The sequence below is a fragment of the Dermacentor andersoni genome, chromosome 1 (genome assembly GCF_023375885.2).
Source record: "Dermacentor andersoni chromosome 1, qqDerAnde1_hic_scaffold, whole genome shotgun sequence".
Lineage (NCBI taxonomy): Eukaryota > Metazoa > Arthropoda > Arachnida > Ixodida > Ixodidae > Dermacentor > Dermacentor andersoni.
In genome coordinates this window covers 81,714,302-81,733,698 of record NC_092814.1, presented here as the reverse complement: position 1 = coordinate 81,733,698, position 19,397 = coordinate 81,714,302, and the positions used below count along the sequence as shown (strand labels likewise).

Below are 19,397 nucleotides of genomic sequence, written 5' to 3'. Positions count from 1 at the left end.
CTTAGCTCGGGAGCCCTCATCGTTTCATTGTAAAAGCAATTATATAGACATTCCTGGCACATTTCCGCCGTCACTGTCGCCATGATATTCCGTATAAAGTCCAAGTTCCATAACCGCGTGGCCGCGAGCTGCATGATATAGGTGCGAGTGAGAGCGTGCGAGGATGAGCCGGAGATGGTGACTCGATCTCACTCGTTCAAGTGTGCAAGGCGGGGAGCAAGCGCGCCGTCTTCCATCGTGCGCGAGGCACCGGGAGAGGGGCGCCGTGCCATACGCCGGCGTCTGCGTATGGCACGGCTTAGCGCGGTCGCGCCGGCTCCATCGTGAAAGCGACAGGCGATCGGTACATAGTCTAGGTATGCCGAGGGCTGATGGTTTCTTGCGCGGTGCTTGCCCTGCTTAGAACGCGTTGAAGTGAAAGACAGCACTAGAGTCAATTCGCTCGCTGCATATGCTGCTCATCGTAACGCCAACATTTTGACAGCGAGTGTCCGCGGTCATCGAGTGAGATGTGTTCAAGTTTCCCTGTGCCCGCATAAAACCATGCTTGTGAATTTAGTCAAAACGCGAATGTTTAGAAGTTTACGGCCGATAAAAGTACTATCCTCCCTTCGTATAGCAGTCTAATATATTGCCATCGCAATCGATGCTTCGGCTCGAGCGAAACTGCCAGATTTTTTTTTACTAGGCAACCACAACAGTAATCTCGATGCGGGTTGTTGCATTTCAAGGAAAAAGGCAATATCAAGTGCAAGAATTACATTTCTTACTCCGCCAGTGTTCTTATAATAATGTTCGATATGTTCAAAATACAAGAAAGCCAAGGGACATCTTTACAACTCCGTAATTAAGCAATGAAAAACAATCTTACTAATCCCTAAAATACACCTAATAACACGCCTAGAGCAGATAAACGTGATCTATGACACTCCTTTCTGAAACACACCACTGTTTTTATTATGACTTTCGCAAGACACTTGTAAACATTGTAGCAATATTACGTAGACTATGATTTCATATATGCCGTTTTCCCGATTTATCTTCTCCTCTAAGAGATTCACTTGATAAAAATGTGTTGTCTGTTTTCGCTAGCGAAATATAGATGCGCAAAATTTGGCTGTGTATATTTTTTGGACTTACCCGTTCTTATCAGTCATAATTAGAAATATGCACAGCCATAATTTGATATTGTGCTCCCCGAACTAGATAGCCTGTAAGTTTATCTATTAAATACAGCAGATTTTGCCCAAATCTGTACAGCGGTTGTCTTATAAATGTGTTTCAGCGGTTTACATGCCTTTCAAGACAGAAATCCTAATAGTCAACATGCGCGCCATTGTGTCGCCCCCCCCCCCCCCACCAAACACGGTTTTCTTTTCTTTTTTTTTTTTTTTTAGCTGGCTGCGGGTCTTACACACTCTTCTTTCAGTTAATTTCACTCACCGCTAGAGCTCGCGAGTGGGCCATCACAGAGCTTATTAGCAAAGCGCCATGACTCGCTAAACAAGCTTTAGAAATGGAAGAGAGGAAAAAGAAGAACGACACGGAGGCCACGCCCTCGCGCGCTGGCACGCGAGGACCACGCGACAAAGGAGAATTTCTCTCGTGCTTTCGAACACGCAGCTAATCGTGGCGGACGCATTTAGAACCATCGCAGAAAGGAACGGCATCGTCCTACCACCTGTCATGGGGATCGGTGTACCTAGCGGCATCGAAATTCACCGTCTTCGCCAAGGCTGCCTGTCAACCATCTCGGAAGAGACGCCATCCCGCAAGACGCCTTCCTCGATTGCACTCGCCGCACTTCCAGATGGGGCCAAGGATGACGTGTCCTACGCGTTCAGTAACTTGGCCACCGAGGACGTCCTCCCAGATAATCGAGACCTCAAGCAGTGGTACACGGTCGAAGAACGCACTTGCGGCAGCCACGCAAGACATCCCAGGAGGCTGTTCCTCATGGCCGAGTGGTACCCGCTCGTTGGTATGGGCGTCAAGGACACCGTGCCTCTGTGTACCACCATGCAAGTCCCATGGACCGCGCAAGGAACCTGGCACCAGACGGTGGAAGCCTCGAGGTTCACCGTGCGCCTACTGATGCAGAGGTAACGGTCAATTCGGTGTTTTCTATATCATATGTCAGGACCACTGCGAACATCCTCAGTGGACGGATAATTTTATGTTATTTCTATACTGTTGTCAAAATCCCATTGACGGGTTGTTTTGCCTCGCAAAGAAAAGAAAGACAGCGTGTAACTTGTTGAGTTACCCGTTTACGCCTCAAATGAACATGTGGGTTCAGTCAGTCGGTTGTAGTCTGCTATATGCCGTAAATACAAAAAATTTCATCGCTTAATTTTCACGTCCCAAAGCCAAGCAAGGGGTTACGATTGAGCGCCTTGAATGAACTTGTGCGAATTCGGCAATGTCTCGTATCGGCACTAGTCTGGCAGAAGGAAGATAAAGCCCAACGAAAGCGCAATTATTGCTATTCTTTTACAAAAAGTCTAGAGAAGGAGAGACGAACACGACTTGCGCCTAGGAGAACCCGTCCGCAAATTGGGAGGTTTGTATCTTCTACGCGTGAATACAGCGCCTATCATTTTTATTTATCCATTCATTCCTTGATATTTTTGGTTCCCCAACTGATTTCAACTCTCCTCACAGCTAGACCACGTCTTTTCCATGGATAGTATTGTTTCAGGAAGGGTTACAGCCTATGATTCAGTGTTATTGTATTGATATACCTTCGTGTGCGAACAATGGTATAAAGAAAATGGGCTAAGAACTTAGCATACTTGCATACAATAATAATAACAACAATAATAATAATAATAACCATAATAATAATAATTATTATTATTATTATTATTATTATTATTATTATTATTATTATAGCAACGAGAACAACGTCATCTTTGGGTACCTGATAAGTTGGCACTCCTATATATATATATATATACAATGCCGTTCTTTGCATAAGAATCAAATAGCAAATTATCAATTGAAAAGCCTGCATTCAGACACATCCTGGTCCCAAAGGGCAGCTTTCCGATACCACATTGTGTCACAGAGACAAAAGCAGGGTATCAAAGGATGATACCCTCGGAGTTCAGCCTCGGGGTTCAGGTTTTTGCCCCTTTATGAAAAAAATACCAAAATTGAACACACAACAAAAGTGCTCGAAATTCTGGCACGAGAAACTGACAGTAATACGAGTGGCACATGACGTATTAATCACAGTACACCGGGAAATATTTTATTAGGACACTTTCTTATTTTTTTACGTTTCTTTATTGGTTGGATTGAAGTCGTGTCTGAACAAACAAACTCGAAGAGAAAAATTCTAACCTAGAATACCTCTGCTAGAGGTCTTTTCGGTCTCGGCCAATCATCAAGTTTGAAATACAACGGAAAATAGCAATTTTTTGGCAATCTCTAAAACCTTTACAGTGTGGTGAGGATGAGTTAGAATAAATTATCTTATATCCTAACACATGTCAGTTGGATTTCCAGAACCAACATTACTATGTATATTCCGCGCCAATCGTCATTTCTTAGCATATATGCATGGTAAAAAAGCCCAATTGAGCAGCCATAATATATTTTCTCGCTTCCCGGAGGGGTGAAGTTAATCGTTAGTGTTTCGATTCCGAAGGCGCTGTTTGCTTCGAATAAAGCAGGACACGTTTCGTGAAACGAGCTGCAGCGTTCGTCGGAGCCTTGCTTGACGACTGTGCATTTCAACAGCAGTGTTCATTGTAGTCGTGTATTGTGAACGCAGTGCGCGAGGTCCGAGTACGCGTGGATCGGAAGCGGCCGCGACCACGAGTGGCCGGTTCGTCGAGTGCGACCACGTGCCTACTGCCGAGTGCAGCCTCGACGTCTCGGGCTGCAGGCGACGCATCCACCCGCGTGACACGCTGCCGTGCGCGTTGACGGTGCTGAACGCCATCAAGGCTGACGGCAACGGCGACACGTACGGCGTGGCTGTAACAAGCAGCCGCATTTGGAGGCTACGCGTGAGGTAAGCCAAACACCAGTCCAACTAAGACGCTGCAGTCAATGTGCGGCCTCTTTTATTACTATTCCATTTAAGCCATCTTATCTCGTAAGATACACCGTCATTGTAGGCCACATATATGCTCGCGTAAGCCGAGGTGCCACGATGAACTACTGCTTAGACCGGTTTGAGGTAATCATCTAGCGTAATCTTTCAATGTCAGATTATCGTTTAGCGAAGGGATTGTAGCGCTTTCGTCAAATACCGATGTCCGTACTTGTAGAAGGGCATGTAGACTGCTCATTTGTACCCAGTTCTGGGCTATTTGGCTTTACAGTCAAAGCTGTTATGAGGTAGCGAGAGTATGTAAAAATATACGGGCTGTGAAGAGCAAATTTTTAGTTCGCATAATCCGTGTTTTCTTTCACTCACATATAACTTGAAATCTTAGAAAAAGAAGACACGAGGTAAAGAGCTGCACCAAGTCTATAACTTTGTTGCTGAGTAATATATGAACGATATATTTCTAAAATATGCATGTGTTGAGTCATAAAGCGGACAGTATACCGTTGGTAACATTACGCGAATTCGTAGGCGAAGAGGAAAGCTAGAGGCTGCGGGCTTGTTTACTGTTTGTCTTCTCTATGGACACCTGAATCATATACACCTACCATGAAAAAGACGCAATATCACAGGAGTAATAAATGCGATAAAGTTTGTACGAAACTACGTGTTATAGATAAAAGCGTGCAGGATGAGAAATAGTACGATACACCCGCCGTGATTGCTTAGTGGCAGCGGTGTTAGGCTGTTAAGCATGAAGTTACGGGATCCAATCCTTGCCAGGGCGGCTGCTTTCGACAGGGGCGAAATGCGAAAATACCCCTATACTTTGATTTAGGTGCACGTTAAAGAAACCCAGGTGGTCCAAATTTCCGGAGTGCTGCACTGCGGCGTGCCTCATAATAAGATCGTGGTTTTGGCAGCTAACACCCCTAATTTATTTTTATTTTAGAAATACCATAAATATACAACTGGTATGTAAATATTTAGAAAAGAAAACAGACAAGCGCACCAACTTAAAATAAAGCGATAGAGAAAATGTGTTGCTGCGCGTTGTCGATCCGCCGTGGTTATAATACGCGGAAGCCCAAAGTCGCTGTAGCCACTTTTGCCTCGCAATCTGAAGTGTTCCGTGAGACCAGTCGCTAGACCATATGGTGGTCAAATATGGTCTTACAGAAAAGGTATCGCCTGTTGGAAGCTACGAGTCACTGTCATTGTGTCCTCAAAGGAGCGAAAGAAAGGCAAAGTTGTTATCCACCCGACTGTAGAACGAAGGGTGTAGTAATCGTACCGCTGGCACGAGTTGTTGGGGTCTCGGTGCTGACGCCCGTTATTGCGAATGGGTCGCAAGCCCCAAGGGTAGCGTTGGCCTGGCGGCCTGGGGCACTGGAAGCATCCGAAGGTCCCGGCAAAGCAAGAGAAGACTGGTAACAGAACAACTTGTTTATTCTATCATAGCAAAAGAGCGGCCGGTCAGGTCGACCGAAGTGGAGAGACGGGAGAGCACGTAACTCAACAGTACAAATCGGAGCCTCTCTCCTGGCGTCCGGGGGCAGCTGCTCTTATACCCTCGGCGTCGCGGTCCAAAAGAGAAGGTCACGGGATGAAGGTCACGGGATGAAGGTCACGGGACGGCGGAGCATGACCCCACGACGGCGCGAACTGTCGGGCCGAGAGACCTGCTGAACCGAGTGTAGTGACGCATCGCCAACCTTCACCCACACGACGGCGCGAACAGTTGAGCCGAGAGACGTCCAGGCTCCTCATTCGGGGAACTCCGCTCCCCGGCTGCCGCGCTTTGACAAGCGAGGGCACTCACACACACACACACACACGAAGACACGTGGCACTGAAACACGCCTGGACACGCTTGGCGGGTAGGCGTTGCGGCGGCGTCGGACGGGCCAAAATGTCCGCCGCTTTGAACAAAGCCCCGGCGTCCGTTGCATCCGCGCCGGCATTACCGCGCGTTGTAGGCGAAACGTAACAGACCGCCCCGCCGGGGGAAGGAGATCCCGAAGGTCAGGGGACTGCATCCGCTGTCCGGAGGGATGTCGCTCGATGATGCTCATAACCGAAGTTGGGCGTCCTTGGGCGTTTCTTGAGCGCAGCGCACAGAGAAGGCCTCGTTCTCACGTTCAGGTGCACACAGGACACTGCAAAGTGACTTCGGGAGAGTTGACATTTTTGTTCTCGTTTCCGGCAAGCGTTAGAACCACGCTGAAAGTCAACCGCTCAGTCAGCAAGCACGGCACAACCCTCACTAAGCCCTGCCAGGCTCTTTCCCCTTTTTTACTGCTGCCTAGTTCCTTACAGTAGTTTAGCAGCACTCAGAACGCGTCCACAAATCGAAAAATTGCACTAGAAAGCACATCATCACTTTGAAACACTACACAAAAGCAATAGGTTAAAAATCCTGCCTCAGGAAGAAAAACATCAGTAACAAGCAATTTTGAGGCTGATTCCCACGTTAGGGGCTTCGACTTAAGCCATCGGCGTTACCGTTGAGACTCCCCTTTTTGTAACGCACCTCAAAGGAATATTGTTGCAAAGCGAGGCTCCAGCGCAGGAGGCGGCCATTTTTGGGAGAGATGGTCTGCAGCCATTGGAGAGGGCAGTGATCCGTCTCAATGATAAACCTCGAGCCAGCTAGGTAACATGACAATTTCTGAACGGCCCACACGATACACGCACACTCTTTCTCGGTGGCGCTATACGCCTGCTCACGACTGGTCAGCTTACGACTAGCATACAGGACGGGGTGTTCTACTTCTCCATTTTCCCGTTGGCACAGTACAACGCCCATGCCTCGCTCACTAGCATCACACTGAACAACGAACCCTTTTGTGTAGTCGGGCGATCGTAGCACAGGCTGGCTTGTTAGGGCGCTCTTTAGGGCGCTAAAAGCTCTTTCCTTCGTCTCATCCCAGACGACTGTTTGCGGCTCTGTCTTTCTTAGAGCATCCGTCAAGGGAGCCGCGATATCAGAGTACCTGGGGATGTACCTCTGATAGTAGCCGGCGACACCTAAGAACGACCGAATATCGGTCTTCGTGCGCGGTTGCGGGAAGTCTCGCACAGCGGCCACCTTTATTTCAGAGGGGCGGCGACGACCCCGACCAATCACGTGTCCGAGGTAGACAACCTCGGCCTGTGCTAACTGGCACTTGGGAGCCTTGACTGTCAAGCCCGCATCGCGCAGGCGGGTTAGCACTGCCCGCAAGTGCGCCATATGTTCCGGCCAGGATGCGGAGAATATCGCTACGTCGTCTAAATACGGTAAAGCGAATTCTTGCTGTCCCCGCAACACTTTATCCATGAGGCTTGAAAAGCAGTATGGCGCGTTCTTCAAACCAAAACTCAAAACTTTAGGACGGAATGTCCCCATTGGTGAAATGAACGCCGCATACCTACTAGCCTCTTCTGTAAGTGGAACCTGCCAATAACCCCTGACAAGATCTAGGGTGGAAATAAACTGAGCGCTACTCACTCTCTCAAGGCGCTCCTCGATGTTAGGGATCGGATAAATTTGATCCTTAGTGATGGAATTAAGCCTGCGGTAGTCGACGCAAGGACGAGGTTCCTTGCCCGGTACCTCAACTAAAATCAAAGGGGAGGTATAATCACTCTCACCCGCTTCAATAACACCGAGCTGTAGCATTTTCTTTACCTCAGCCTCCATAATATCGCTCTGGCGGGGTGACACCCGGTACGCCTTGGATCGTACTGGCTCTGGGGAGGTAAGTTCTATGTCATGAGTAAGGACAGAAGTCCTACCAGGCCTCTCAGAGAACAGACCTTGAAACTCTTGTAAGAGCTGGTGTAGTTCTGTTTTCTGCTCAGGCGACAGCGATGCTTTACTTATTAAGTCACTAATGACTTGATCGGTGTCTTTCCTGTTCGTCACTGAGCCTAGTCCCGGAAGCTCGACCGGAAGCTCTTCTAACTTTCCCGCATCGGGAATTTCCTCTCCAGTATCTGGTGCCTTTAACGCTACAGGCTCAATTTTATCCCGTTCGGGCGTGCTCTGAATACTAGCTTGCTGCGCCTCTGACCCTTTCTCATCGTTCAACAACGTTGGCCCCGCAACTACCGCCTTTGCAGCGAGCTCCCGAACCTTCGATCTGGTTAAGGCCTGAACGCTAGCCTCACCAAACAAAAGCCCCTTCTCGCGCAGGAGGTGATCGGACCTGTTCGAAAATAGGTACGGGTACTGGGGGGGCAGCATAGATGACACTGCGGCCTCCGTCTCAAGTGCTCCGAAAGGTCCTTCAATAAGCACTTTTGCTACCGGCAGACACACGCTATGAGCTTCCACTGCTTGCTTGATCCATGCGCACTCGCCCGTGAACATATCGGGTTCTACGTAAGAGGGGTGAACTACATCCATCGTAGCTGCGGTATCGCGAAGCACTCGGCACTCTTTCCCGTTCACGAGGAGGTCTCGCATGTAAGGCTCGAGAAGCTTGATGTTCTCGTCAGTGCTGCCTAATGAAAAAAACACGACTTTTGGTTTTGTTTCTGGGCACTGCGCCGAAAAGTGACCCGGCTTCTGGCACGTATAACAAACGCGCGCTTGCCTCATCTCGAACCGCTTTCTGCGTTCGGCTTCGGTTGCCGCCGTCTCCTTACGTTCGGTCGGACTGCTTTCACTCGCATCCGCACTACGTGTGTCCCCCTTTGCTCTCATGGGCGTGAACTTTGGCCTCTCAAACTTGGAGCCAAATTCACCCTTTTGACCGTCCTTAGCTCCACGAGCCCGACGCGTCACAAACTCCTCGGCTAACTCAGCGGCTCTAGCCACCGTACTAACGTCTGGCCTATCCAAGACCCAGTACCGCACGTTCTCAGGTAACCGACTATAAAACTGTTCTAGCCCGAAACACTGCAGAACTTTCTCGTGGTCACCAAACGCTTTCTCTTCTTTGAGCCACTCCTGCATGTTTGACATAAGCCTGTACGCAAACTCTGTATATGACTCACTTCTGCCTTTCTCATTTTCCCGAAACTTCCGACGGAACGCCTCCGCTGACAGCCGGTACTTTTTTAGCAGACTCGATTTCACTTTGTCGAAATCCTCTGCCTCCTCTCTCTCCAAGCGAGCGACTACGTCGGCCGCCTCGCCGGGTAGCAAAGTGAGCAAGCGCTGTGGCCACGTTTCCCGAGAGAACCCCTGCTTCTCGCACGTTCGCTCAAAGTTAACCAGGAACAAACCAATGTCCTCTCCAAGCTTAAACGGCCGCATCAGGTCAGTCATTTTGAACAATACTCGTTCTCCTGCACCGTGTGCCTGACTTCCATTACGAGCGCGTTCCATCTCTAACTCGAGACGCTTCATTTCCAAAGCGTGTTGACGGTCGCGCTCTTCTTTTTCTTTCTCTTTTTGTTCTTTAAGTTCGCGCTCATCTTTCTCTTTCTGTTCTTTACGTTCGCGCTCATCTTTCTCTTTCTGTTCTTTAAGTTCGCGCTCCTGTTTCTCTTTCTGTTCTTTAAGTTCCCGCTCCTGTCTTTTTGCCGTCTCCCTCTCCTCAATGGTCTCAAGGCATTCCGACAGCTCGTCATCCTCAGCTTCTAACTCAAGAATAGCCCTTAGCAGTTCTGGTTTTCTGAGTTTGTCTGAGACATCCAGACCCAACTCTCTCGCAAGCTCCAGCAATTTCGGTTTGCGCAACGACTTCAAATCCATGGCTGCTCTGAATGCTGCTTTCTCTACTGCCTACTATTGTCTTGCCGCAAACTAACCCGGTAGCAACGACAACCACAATTACCAGCTCTGTTTCTAACACTAACAAAAGCCTGGCAAAACTCAGAAGAAGAAAGTCCCGCACTCACCAAACCTCGCAGCCAAGACTTCAGCGCAGTCGTTCCGCTGCAGGCAACCAGTCATCACACAGGGCTCGTTGCGCTGCTCCCGGATGGTCGTTGTGCTGCTCAGCATACAGTCAACCGCATCTCTTCGCTGCTGGCCTCCGTTGTCGCGATCTCACCGCTGGCAACCAGATGTTGGAATCGCACCGCTGGCACGAGTTGTTGGGGTCTCGGTGCTGACGCCCGTTATTGCGAATGGGTCGCAAGCCCCAAGGGTAGCGTTGGCCTGGCGGCCTGGGGCACTGGAAGCATCCGAAGGTCCCGGCAAAGCAAGAGAAGACTGGTAACAGAACAACTTGTTTATTCTATCATAGCAAAAGAGCGGCCGGTCAGGTCGACCGAAGTGGAGAGACGGGAGAGCACGTAACTCAACAGTACAAATCGGAGCCTCTCTCCTGGCGTCCGGGGGCAGCTGCTCTTATACCCTCGGCGTCGCGGTCCAAAAGAGAAGGTCACGGGATGAAGGTCACGGGATGAAGGTCACGGGACGGCGGAGCATGACCCCACGACGGCGCGAACTGTCGGGCCGAGAGACCTGCTGAACCGAGTGTAGTGACGCATCGCCAACCTTCACCCACACGACGGCGCGAACAGTTGAGCCGAGAGACGTCCAGGCTCCTCATTCGGGGAACTCCGCTCCCCGGCTGCCGCGCTTTGACAAGCGAGGGCACTCACACACACACACACACACGAAGACACGTGGCACTGAAACACGCCTGGACACGCTTGGCGGGTAGGCGTTGCGGCGGCGTCGGACGGGCCAAAATGTCCGCCGCTTTGAACAAAGCCCCGGCGTCCGTTGCATCCGCGCCGGCATTACCGCGCGTTGTAGGCGAAACGTAACAAGGGATAACGGAAACCCATAAGGGTCTCTCAGCCTAGGCGATGTGCCTTGGCTCACATCGCCTTCGCGATGTCAACAGCCACATGCGCAGCGTATCCTGTAGGCGCATTGAATACAGTAGAAAGTGGAAGAAAACGCGCCCTCCAGGAGAACGCGACACAGAGTTATTTGGTTCTCTTAGCAGGCATACTAAATATTGCGACACTGATTTTCCCGTTCATTAGTCTTGAGAAAAATACAGAAAGTCCGCTGAGTAGCCAATGTCTCGCGAAAATAAATACATCTGGATGCCGATGGAAAACTGAGCCCTGACTTACACTCCGTACCGCCCGAAGCATCGAGGTCACCTCGAAACGAAAGAATTCGAGAACAAATGACACTGTATGTCCCGTTTAATGTCCAGCCGCAACGAATTTTAAACTTGGCTAGGGGCGCTATAACATAAAACTATTCCAAACTTTTCTATTCCAATTCTGCTATCAGCCCTCCGCGATTGGTCAAAAACTTTTTTCGACCACCCCCCACTTCACCGGTCTGTCACGCGACCTCACGAAAACCGCAATACCTCCCCATCTGATATGATGTGTACACACTGATTATGCATGATTTGACAGAAAAAAGAAAAAGTTATTTCAGATTCGACCCCTTTTCGCCATTAGTTCTCGGCTATTGGTAAAGTTTTCGGGCTGCATCCACTTCACCTGCCTGTCACGCGACGTCACAAAACCGCTCGAACTCACCGCGTCAAAGTGACGTGTACGCGATAAAGATGCATTAATATGCCGAACAAAACTGAATTTTTTTCGGAATAGCCACAGGCTGCCCCGTTCCGAAAGGAATAAAAGATGGCTGCCGCCGATCGCTGAGACGCTGGCTACTCGCACCTGCCGGAGAGCATGGGTGTATTTGCGTATAATAAAACTTCTTGCGTGACCGTGTAACGTTTTCAAGCACTTTCGGCACGTTTACTACCTCATTCTGCCAACTCTTCTTTGCTGAGGGTCAGCTTTAGCGTCATTCTTAAGCTTCCGTTGCATGCCGCCGCAATTTTCGACCAGCCGCCACAAGCCAAGTAAGGGAAGCCGACCAATCGCAGACGCCGGCACCACCCTCTTCATCCGGTTATCGATTTTCAGTGCACTGGCTCTGCCCCAGTGAATCCCTCTCCACTTGAGCGTTCTCCTCGCCTCTTGTCAGCCAATTAGATACGACAAGCCGCTCAGTGTAGGCAATGTTATTCGTTTTTCAAGCAAACAAAAGTGACCTCCTATGAACGAGGAGAGCGTTTGATTGGTCTGTTCAGACAACACTGCGGGTGACCGCCCGGTGCTTGCGTCGGTGGTTACGCAATTTTGACGTCAGGAAATTGGAATAGAAACATATTGGAATAGTTTTACGTTATAGAGCCCTAGGTTGATTCTAAATGAGTAGCACCAGGCTATGATAGTAGTCTTGGCAAAGATTGGCCGGTAATTTTTGATTTAATAAATTAGAGCCCGCAAATGGCATTTAAGGAGCCGGCGCATGACGCAAATCACAAACCACGGCCTGCGTTATTTCAATTGGCCCGGGTGATGCGTAAACTGTCAGATTTTGCTAAAGGGTCAAGCGAGTTCGATCTCAGTGATTTGAGGTCTCCTCCATTTCAGCGAGCGAGAGGCGTTTTTGTGGGTTTCGCTGTTGAAAACACCTATTTTTCTACATACAAAGAGGCCTGCTTGCATTTCATATATATGTAATATTTTGCACGAAGGTTCCTCGTATCCGCACCTGCGCTTTTTTAAACATGGCTACTTTTACGGTCTGAAGTTTTGATGTGGTTATTCTTTAAATTAAATGGCAAACTATTAAGGCGTTAAGGTGAAATACTGTACTGCTCGTCTAGAAGCACTGATCTTTCTTACAAGTCCGATGAATCCTTTTGTGAAAGCAATGACTAGCACTAACTTATTTTTTTTTTACAATTTGCTTCGCTTCGCTTCATTTGACCATGACCTACCCAAACATCCGTGGGTGTTATAACGCAAAACTATTATAATTATTCTATTCCATTTCTGCAATCAGCCCTTCACGGTTGGTCAAAATTTTTTCGGACCACCAACACTTCGCTTGTCTGTCACGTGACGTCAGGAAAACCCTTCAACTCATATGACGTATTATGAATCATTAGACCGAAAAAAGAAAAAAAAAACAATTTCAGATTCTGCGACTTTTTCACCAAGAGCCGTCCGCTGGTGGTCAAAGGTGTTTGGGCTTTGCCCACTTCGCCTGCCAGTCACGCGATGTAAAAAAACCACGAAAATTCACCACCTCGAAGTGGCGCAACAAAAACGAATTTTTTCGGAACTTTTGCGTGCCAGATGATGTTGTGAAGCCCTTTTGGCACCCATACCCGTTACCGAAATTATACGGACCAGGGATTGCAGATAAAACTAATTTTCTCCTTCGTCTGTAAATGCACATTGAAATTAGACTGCAGTACAAACTTGGCATTACGAGTTTTTTAACGCCCTCATTGGTTTCCGTTTACGCATGTTAATTACGAAGAAATTCCGTTTTGTTGGCGACCCCGTGATTCGCGTACTTTTGTTCAAGGCTACCCCACATCGCTCCACCACCTTTGTTACCCTGAAAGTTCGTTTAAGCGTCATTTTTACCCTTCCGTATCATGTCCCCGCGTTCTTCTACCAAAAAGCGAACGCTAAGGAAAGGGAAGCAGGCTAATCGCCGACGCCGGCACTGCCATCCTGGTCCGGTTATGTACTTTCACTGCGGTAGCTCGGCCCCAATGAAACGCTCGCCACTTCTACGCACTCCTCGCCTCTGGTCCGCCAATTAGAGAAGAAAAACGAGTGAAGGTAGGCAATGCTATTCGGTTTAGAAGCAAAGCAAAGTCTCGTCCTATAGCGAGGAGTGTTTTCTATTGGCCTCTGTAAAGAACGCCGCGGGTCACCGAACGACGCTTGCGTCGATGGTTACGTAAGTATGACGTCAAGAGATTGGAATAAAAACGGATTGGAATAGCTTTATTTTAACGGGCTATGCTATTTCACTTCTCTACCGAAATTATAGACGCCCGTATAAACAGTGTTCGAGCGCTGTATGTTGCTTCCTCTCATTGACGGGGACAAATTGTGCGTTTTACGTTCATTGCGCGCATGAAATGGCAAAGCTGCCTTTCTTTGGCTTTATCTTTTTATATACGTAGCACAAAGACGATCCTATGTATTTAAGTATGTTGTGGAAGGAATACGCTCTTACTATAAACACGAATACTTATTAAATGTGCAACAGATTGCTATGTCTCTTTCAAAACAATATTTTATAACAATATTTCAACAGCAACACTGTAAAAACATAATCGAAAATAAGGTCTGAGTTTTTGTTTCCGTCCTCTAGAGCGAGTTTGTAGAACTATGTCGTGTCTACCAGAAAAAAATAAATACCGTGGAAGCGAAGTGCTACCCGCTTCACATGCAGACATAGGAGCGCGCTATTGAACCACTCTGTCTCTGCTTCCGACGGTGCTGCAACGATAAGCTTTGGATTATCAAGGTGCCATGGGGATTTGCACAACAGTGTCTCCAAAATCGCTTTCAAGAACAGCCCTATGCTGTTTACGGAGAGTTGAGACACGCATCAATCAAAAGATGTTGTCGGACTACATACAATTTACCGACTATATCGACAGCTGCCCTAGCTTTATTACAGTGGCTGCTTTTGCCTCGAAAATCGAGCCAGACATTTCGTCATCTCCATAGGCTTCCAAAGCAGGATCTTTAACGACTGTGGGAACGAAATTTCAGCTTTCCACAGCCTAATCACTGCATTTCTCTCGCGTGGGTTGTTTTCTAGGACGTCTCTTTCACCCGCCTTCGCCAATATTTGCCCTACCTTCAGGTATTCGTGAAAAACCATTAGCTGCCTATAAAAGAAAGCTTCGCAATTCAAGGAGCATTCGTCCAGGTATACGCTGATCGAAGCCGGTACCAACGCCTTTCCGGGGTGGTCTCTCCACCAACCGAGATAACCAGGAGTCTAGCTTCAGTGAACGCAGCACGAAGGCGAATGAGTCGACAAATCGAAACACATGGATGTGGGTGGATGACAATTTTCCCTTTCATGATCCTTCCTCCCATTGCGCGCTTCAGTAGAACTGATTTCCGATGTTCAGTGTCCATGTGCTGGGAGATGTCGAATTATTCACCTTCCTTCTTCGACGTGTTAACTTCCTCGTTAACTCAGAAAGACCGCCAATGAAAGGCGTTGGTCATGAGGTCGATCTCTCCGGACCCGGACGAATTTTTCATCAACTGAGGAGCTTTGTTTCTGAAAAACGCTGAAGGGTTTCCTTTAAAACGTCATACTACAGTTGAAATTAAAACAAACAGTGAAAATGAGTTTCACAAAGCCGAATTTTTATTTCGCTTCCACTTTTTTTTAATTCTGTAAAAAATGCGAAAATTCGCGTGGATGACTTTTTTCTCATTCATGAGCCTTCCTCCACGTTGACTGCATCCGTACAACTCAGTTCCCATGTCCTCAAATCTCTACAACTCCTTTCTTCTTCAACTGCAAATGCGTTATCCATATCACAGAAAGCATTAGATATAGTGTTTTATTTCACCCTTTATGGTTAAGTGAGAGAGTGTTCGAAGTAACTCGAATAGTATACGTACTCATCCATGTTCTCGTATGCTGCTGTTGTGCATGGCAAGCCCCGTCTCTTCTCCTACACTTACGCTCTCTAAAGCTTCTTCAGCACATAACTATTCCTTTGGCAGAGCTCATTCATATAGACAAACCTTCTTTCCTAGATGTGTAAAAGGTAAATCTGTCCTTTACTCGTTCTGAAGACATTGAAAGGATGATAGCTATTTTGAAGTAGATTCGATTAACTGTGCTGAACACATCATTAGCAGCTTCACACAAGCTCAAACGATCGAAAAGTTGATTTCGGAGATACAGTGCGTTCACCTGCTGTAAAAAGTTTTTTTTTTTATTTTCCGATTGGGAAAGCGGATATTGACTCTCCCCCTGGCTGAGTCACAAAATATTCGCATCTTTTCCTTCCTTCCATCAGGTTCTCCGCGAACAGAGAAGACGGCAGTACGGCAATCCCGACAGGAGTCGCCCGTCGTCGCCTGCATCGCCGCACGTGTGGCTGCCGTCTGCTCGGCTGCACTTTGTCACTGCTGCAGCGTTACAACACCACCAGGCTCTGCAGGCGGCCTCACCGTCCCCTCAGCTGTGCTTATCCAAGCTGAGTAGCTGACCGTGCGTTCTCTCCTGACCACGTGACCGGCGACTTCGAAGCGCACTCCGTTCGCTGGCACGATGGCCACACTAGACGTTTGGGGGCGCACTGGTGGCTCCACTACGATCCCAGGATGGTGTACCTGCGCAGGGTTTGGCGAGGACGCCCCCAGCAACCGCTGCGAGCTAGTCGCCGTGTCGCTATCCCGCGACGATAGTGCAACGAAACTGTGGCGCCGCTTGCGGGGAGTGCGTCGAAATTTCTTTCGTATCTTTTTACATTCTTTTCAGTGTATTTGTGTGAAAGTAGTATTGTTGTATGTGTTTATAATACAGTTTTTTGCGATCGAAATATGTTGCTGTGTTAATTCCTTGAGCATGGCGTTTGTGGGCGATAGTAATGGGCGAAATTGAATGAGCCCTGCACTGTAATTCTATTTCTTTTAATACATAACTATACCGTTCAAAAGCTACGACGTCATATCGACAATCCTGCCTCGCCACGATGTGGCCAGCCCAGTCAAATGGTTCTGTTTGTGTGCTTGACTGTAATACCCTGCAATGGATTGTAATCCACGGATGCACAGGGGTTGCTGGAATTGCACGCCGCGCTGCTCGAAAGGAAGTCCTTCTAAAGCTGCCACGATTCAGCCTTCCTTCTTAAGGATTGCTTGGGGGATAGCCGCAAAATATGAACACAGTCACATACGCAGAAATGTGTTCGTATCGCTCAGACCTAAGAGGGACTTGCGGAGTATACGTTCGGACGGGGTGATGGTTGGGAAGATGAAGTAGAAGCGCGAGAACATGATTACCCAGCTTATTATTATTATTATTATTATTATTATTATTATTATTATTATTATTATTATTATTATTATTATTATTATTATTATTATTATTATTATTATTATTATTATTATTATTGGAAGTTCCACCCCTCCTTAAGCGTTACCTTAACTGTGGTATCTCAGAAACGCAGTATCCGTTCCAATAAGAACACAAAGCGCAGCGTGAACTATTGCCTCAGTTTGTAGCCCTATCTTGAAAACTTTTACTGGTCGATCGCAAATGTGACAGCTGATGTTGATTTAATTGGTTTACGAAGGTCATGAAAGTTGACTTGCGCATATTCGTACCTACAAAACGGCTCGAAATTCCTCACTGGTTTTCCTCAACGGGGGTATGAGCCAATGCCCATCGGGGTTATGAGCCGTTGATGATGAGAGTTTTCGACATGGCATTGTGTATATGTCGCATGCGTGATTGGAAAGAATATAAAAACTTTTCGCTTCACTTTGCTGAGTGCTTGTAGCCTCTGGCTCATAGGGCTATGATCCATTGCATTTTTTGCTTACTTACGGGCGTATGAGCCGTTGATGATGATAGTTTTTGTATGCGGACACGAAAATTCTATGGCACCCTAGTTACATACAGCTCCGCTGTAATAAGAGACAATGTCAGATAAAAAAAGAGGCTCAGTAGGAGCGGTACGAGCCGTACCCATGCTCTCTGCGGAGGGTGTGGGTTCGGGCATAACAATCGGCACGTTATTTTTAAGTGTTAGTTTTGCTTAGCTCGTTTCTCAGCTTTGGGTCGTTGGCGCCGTCAGCACAAGCGCGCCGAACCCAGAGATTGCGCAGTCTGCAGTTTCCAGGGGTGTGTGCCGCTGGTCATGGGCCGTCGTCGCGTGACGTATCCAATTCTTATAGAGTTGATATCACGCCATCCACGTCACGGCATCTTCGTCCTACAACGTCGTCAAACAAGGCTAGTCAAGCGGTGTTTTTCACCTGATCGTCATCATACAGATGTCGTGATGTCGTCATCATCATGCACTCGTCGTCATCCTATTGTCACACCTCTTTAGTCGTTTAATTGACGTCATTCCTTCATCGTTTCATCGCATTGACGCTGTGGTCATTCAGTCGCCAACATGCCAGCGTTATGCCATCGCCGTCAATTCGTCGTTGACATAAATTTATTGTCGTGCAGTCCTTGTCAAATCGTCATAGTGAACCCATCATTGCCCTTTCATTATCGTCATTGCAGATTCTTCATCCTATTCTCGTCATACCGTCATCGTCATGTCGTTGTCAAGGCAACATCGTCATACGCTCGGTCGTCATCCCATTATCATCATGCCGCCGTCGTCGTACTGTCCTCATTATACTATCTTCATTATTTCAGAATCGTCATGCCACGGTTAAGCATCGTCTTCATGGCGCCTTCGGATGCGCTAAACTATCCGTAGAACTACTTTGAGCGCTCGAGAATTAAATATGAGCGTAGTAGTTTAAACGAGGACGCTATGATACATTTTTTTTTTTTTCACATTGAAATGTCATGAAATAAACGAAACCTTCGAATTCCCAAGCGATTTAGTGAGTTCGAGACAGGGAGCGAAAACGCCTGGCCCACACCACAGCCTACCGCTTGAATATTCGCACTACACACTCCAACCGTACTACGTGTTTTTTCGTCGACTTCGATTTTCCCTTAGCTTATCAATTCTACACTCCAAGTAAAACAACAAATATTTCGCATCTGTTTTCTTGGTTTGATTATCTGTTGATTCCATATGGGGTAGGGTACCTACAAAGCTCTAGAATACGGCACAATGAGACATCCAAGCGCAGGGGCGCTATGAATGAAGGCCTGCAGTTCTTCCAAGCATTGTACTCTTCGTGAGCTCTGCCGACCCCGTCTCATAAATGAGCTAGTCGTATGGAGACATGACATTTAACTACAGGGACGCGTTTAGTTAATTGGCTAACATCACTTGCACGTCACCTCGTGGGTGGATGGCAAAGACAGACTCACGTGGTCAAATCGTGGGGATCTTTCTTTCATTTGTTGATTGTTCCACAGGGTACATATGCCGTGAGAAAATTATTAACGACAAATATATTTTGTAAGTTCTATTACAAGCTCTGTGAAAGTTTAGCAAACATATTTTAAAAAATGGGAACCCGACGGACGCGACATCAGCTGAAGACATCCAACGTACTGACATCAAACGCACGTTCTCCACCAAAAACGACGTAGTGTACGAGGACGCAGCCGCACAAAATCCCGAACGAGGATGCAGAATGGCCATGGTCATCAACGCAAGCCTTTCCGGAATTGCAGGCGGCTCAATAAGCTGAAGAAGCGTGACTGAAGCTGAGGAGCCATCGCTCTAGCTGCGGCGGAGGGCCTCAGAACCGGCAAATCACTAACCATTCCAACTGATTCACATTTCCTTAACAGCAGAATAGGCCACCGCGCACTCAATGTACTCCTCGAGATGAGAGGCAGCGTAAAATTTCACACAACAAAGCCACAGCCGATCCAACACAAGATCCTGTGGGTGCGGGGACA

At 47.8% G+C, this 19,397-nt stretch overlaps 1 protein-coding gene across 1 annotated transcript; it reads left to right on the top strand.

Annotated features, from left to right (window-relative positions):
* The first annotated feature begins 1,138 nt into the window (after positions 1-1,138).
* On the top strand, positions 1,139-16,386 carry LOC140215232 (uncharacterized). Its single transcript, XM_072285903.1, has 3 exons — positions 1,139-2,102; positions 3,782-4,024; positions 15,862-16,386. The coding sequence occupies exons 1-3, from the start codon at positions 1,687-1,689 to the stop codon at positions 16,043-16,045; spliced, it is 843 nt and encodes a 280-aa protein (XP_072142004.1). The 5' UTR covers positions 1,139-1,686; the 3' UTR covers positions 16,046-16,386.
* The last annotated feature ends 3,011 nt before the right edge of the window (positions 16,387-19,397 follow it).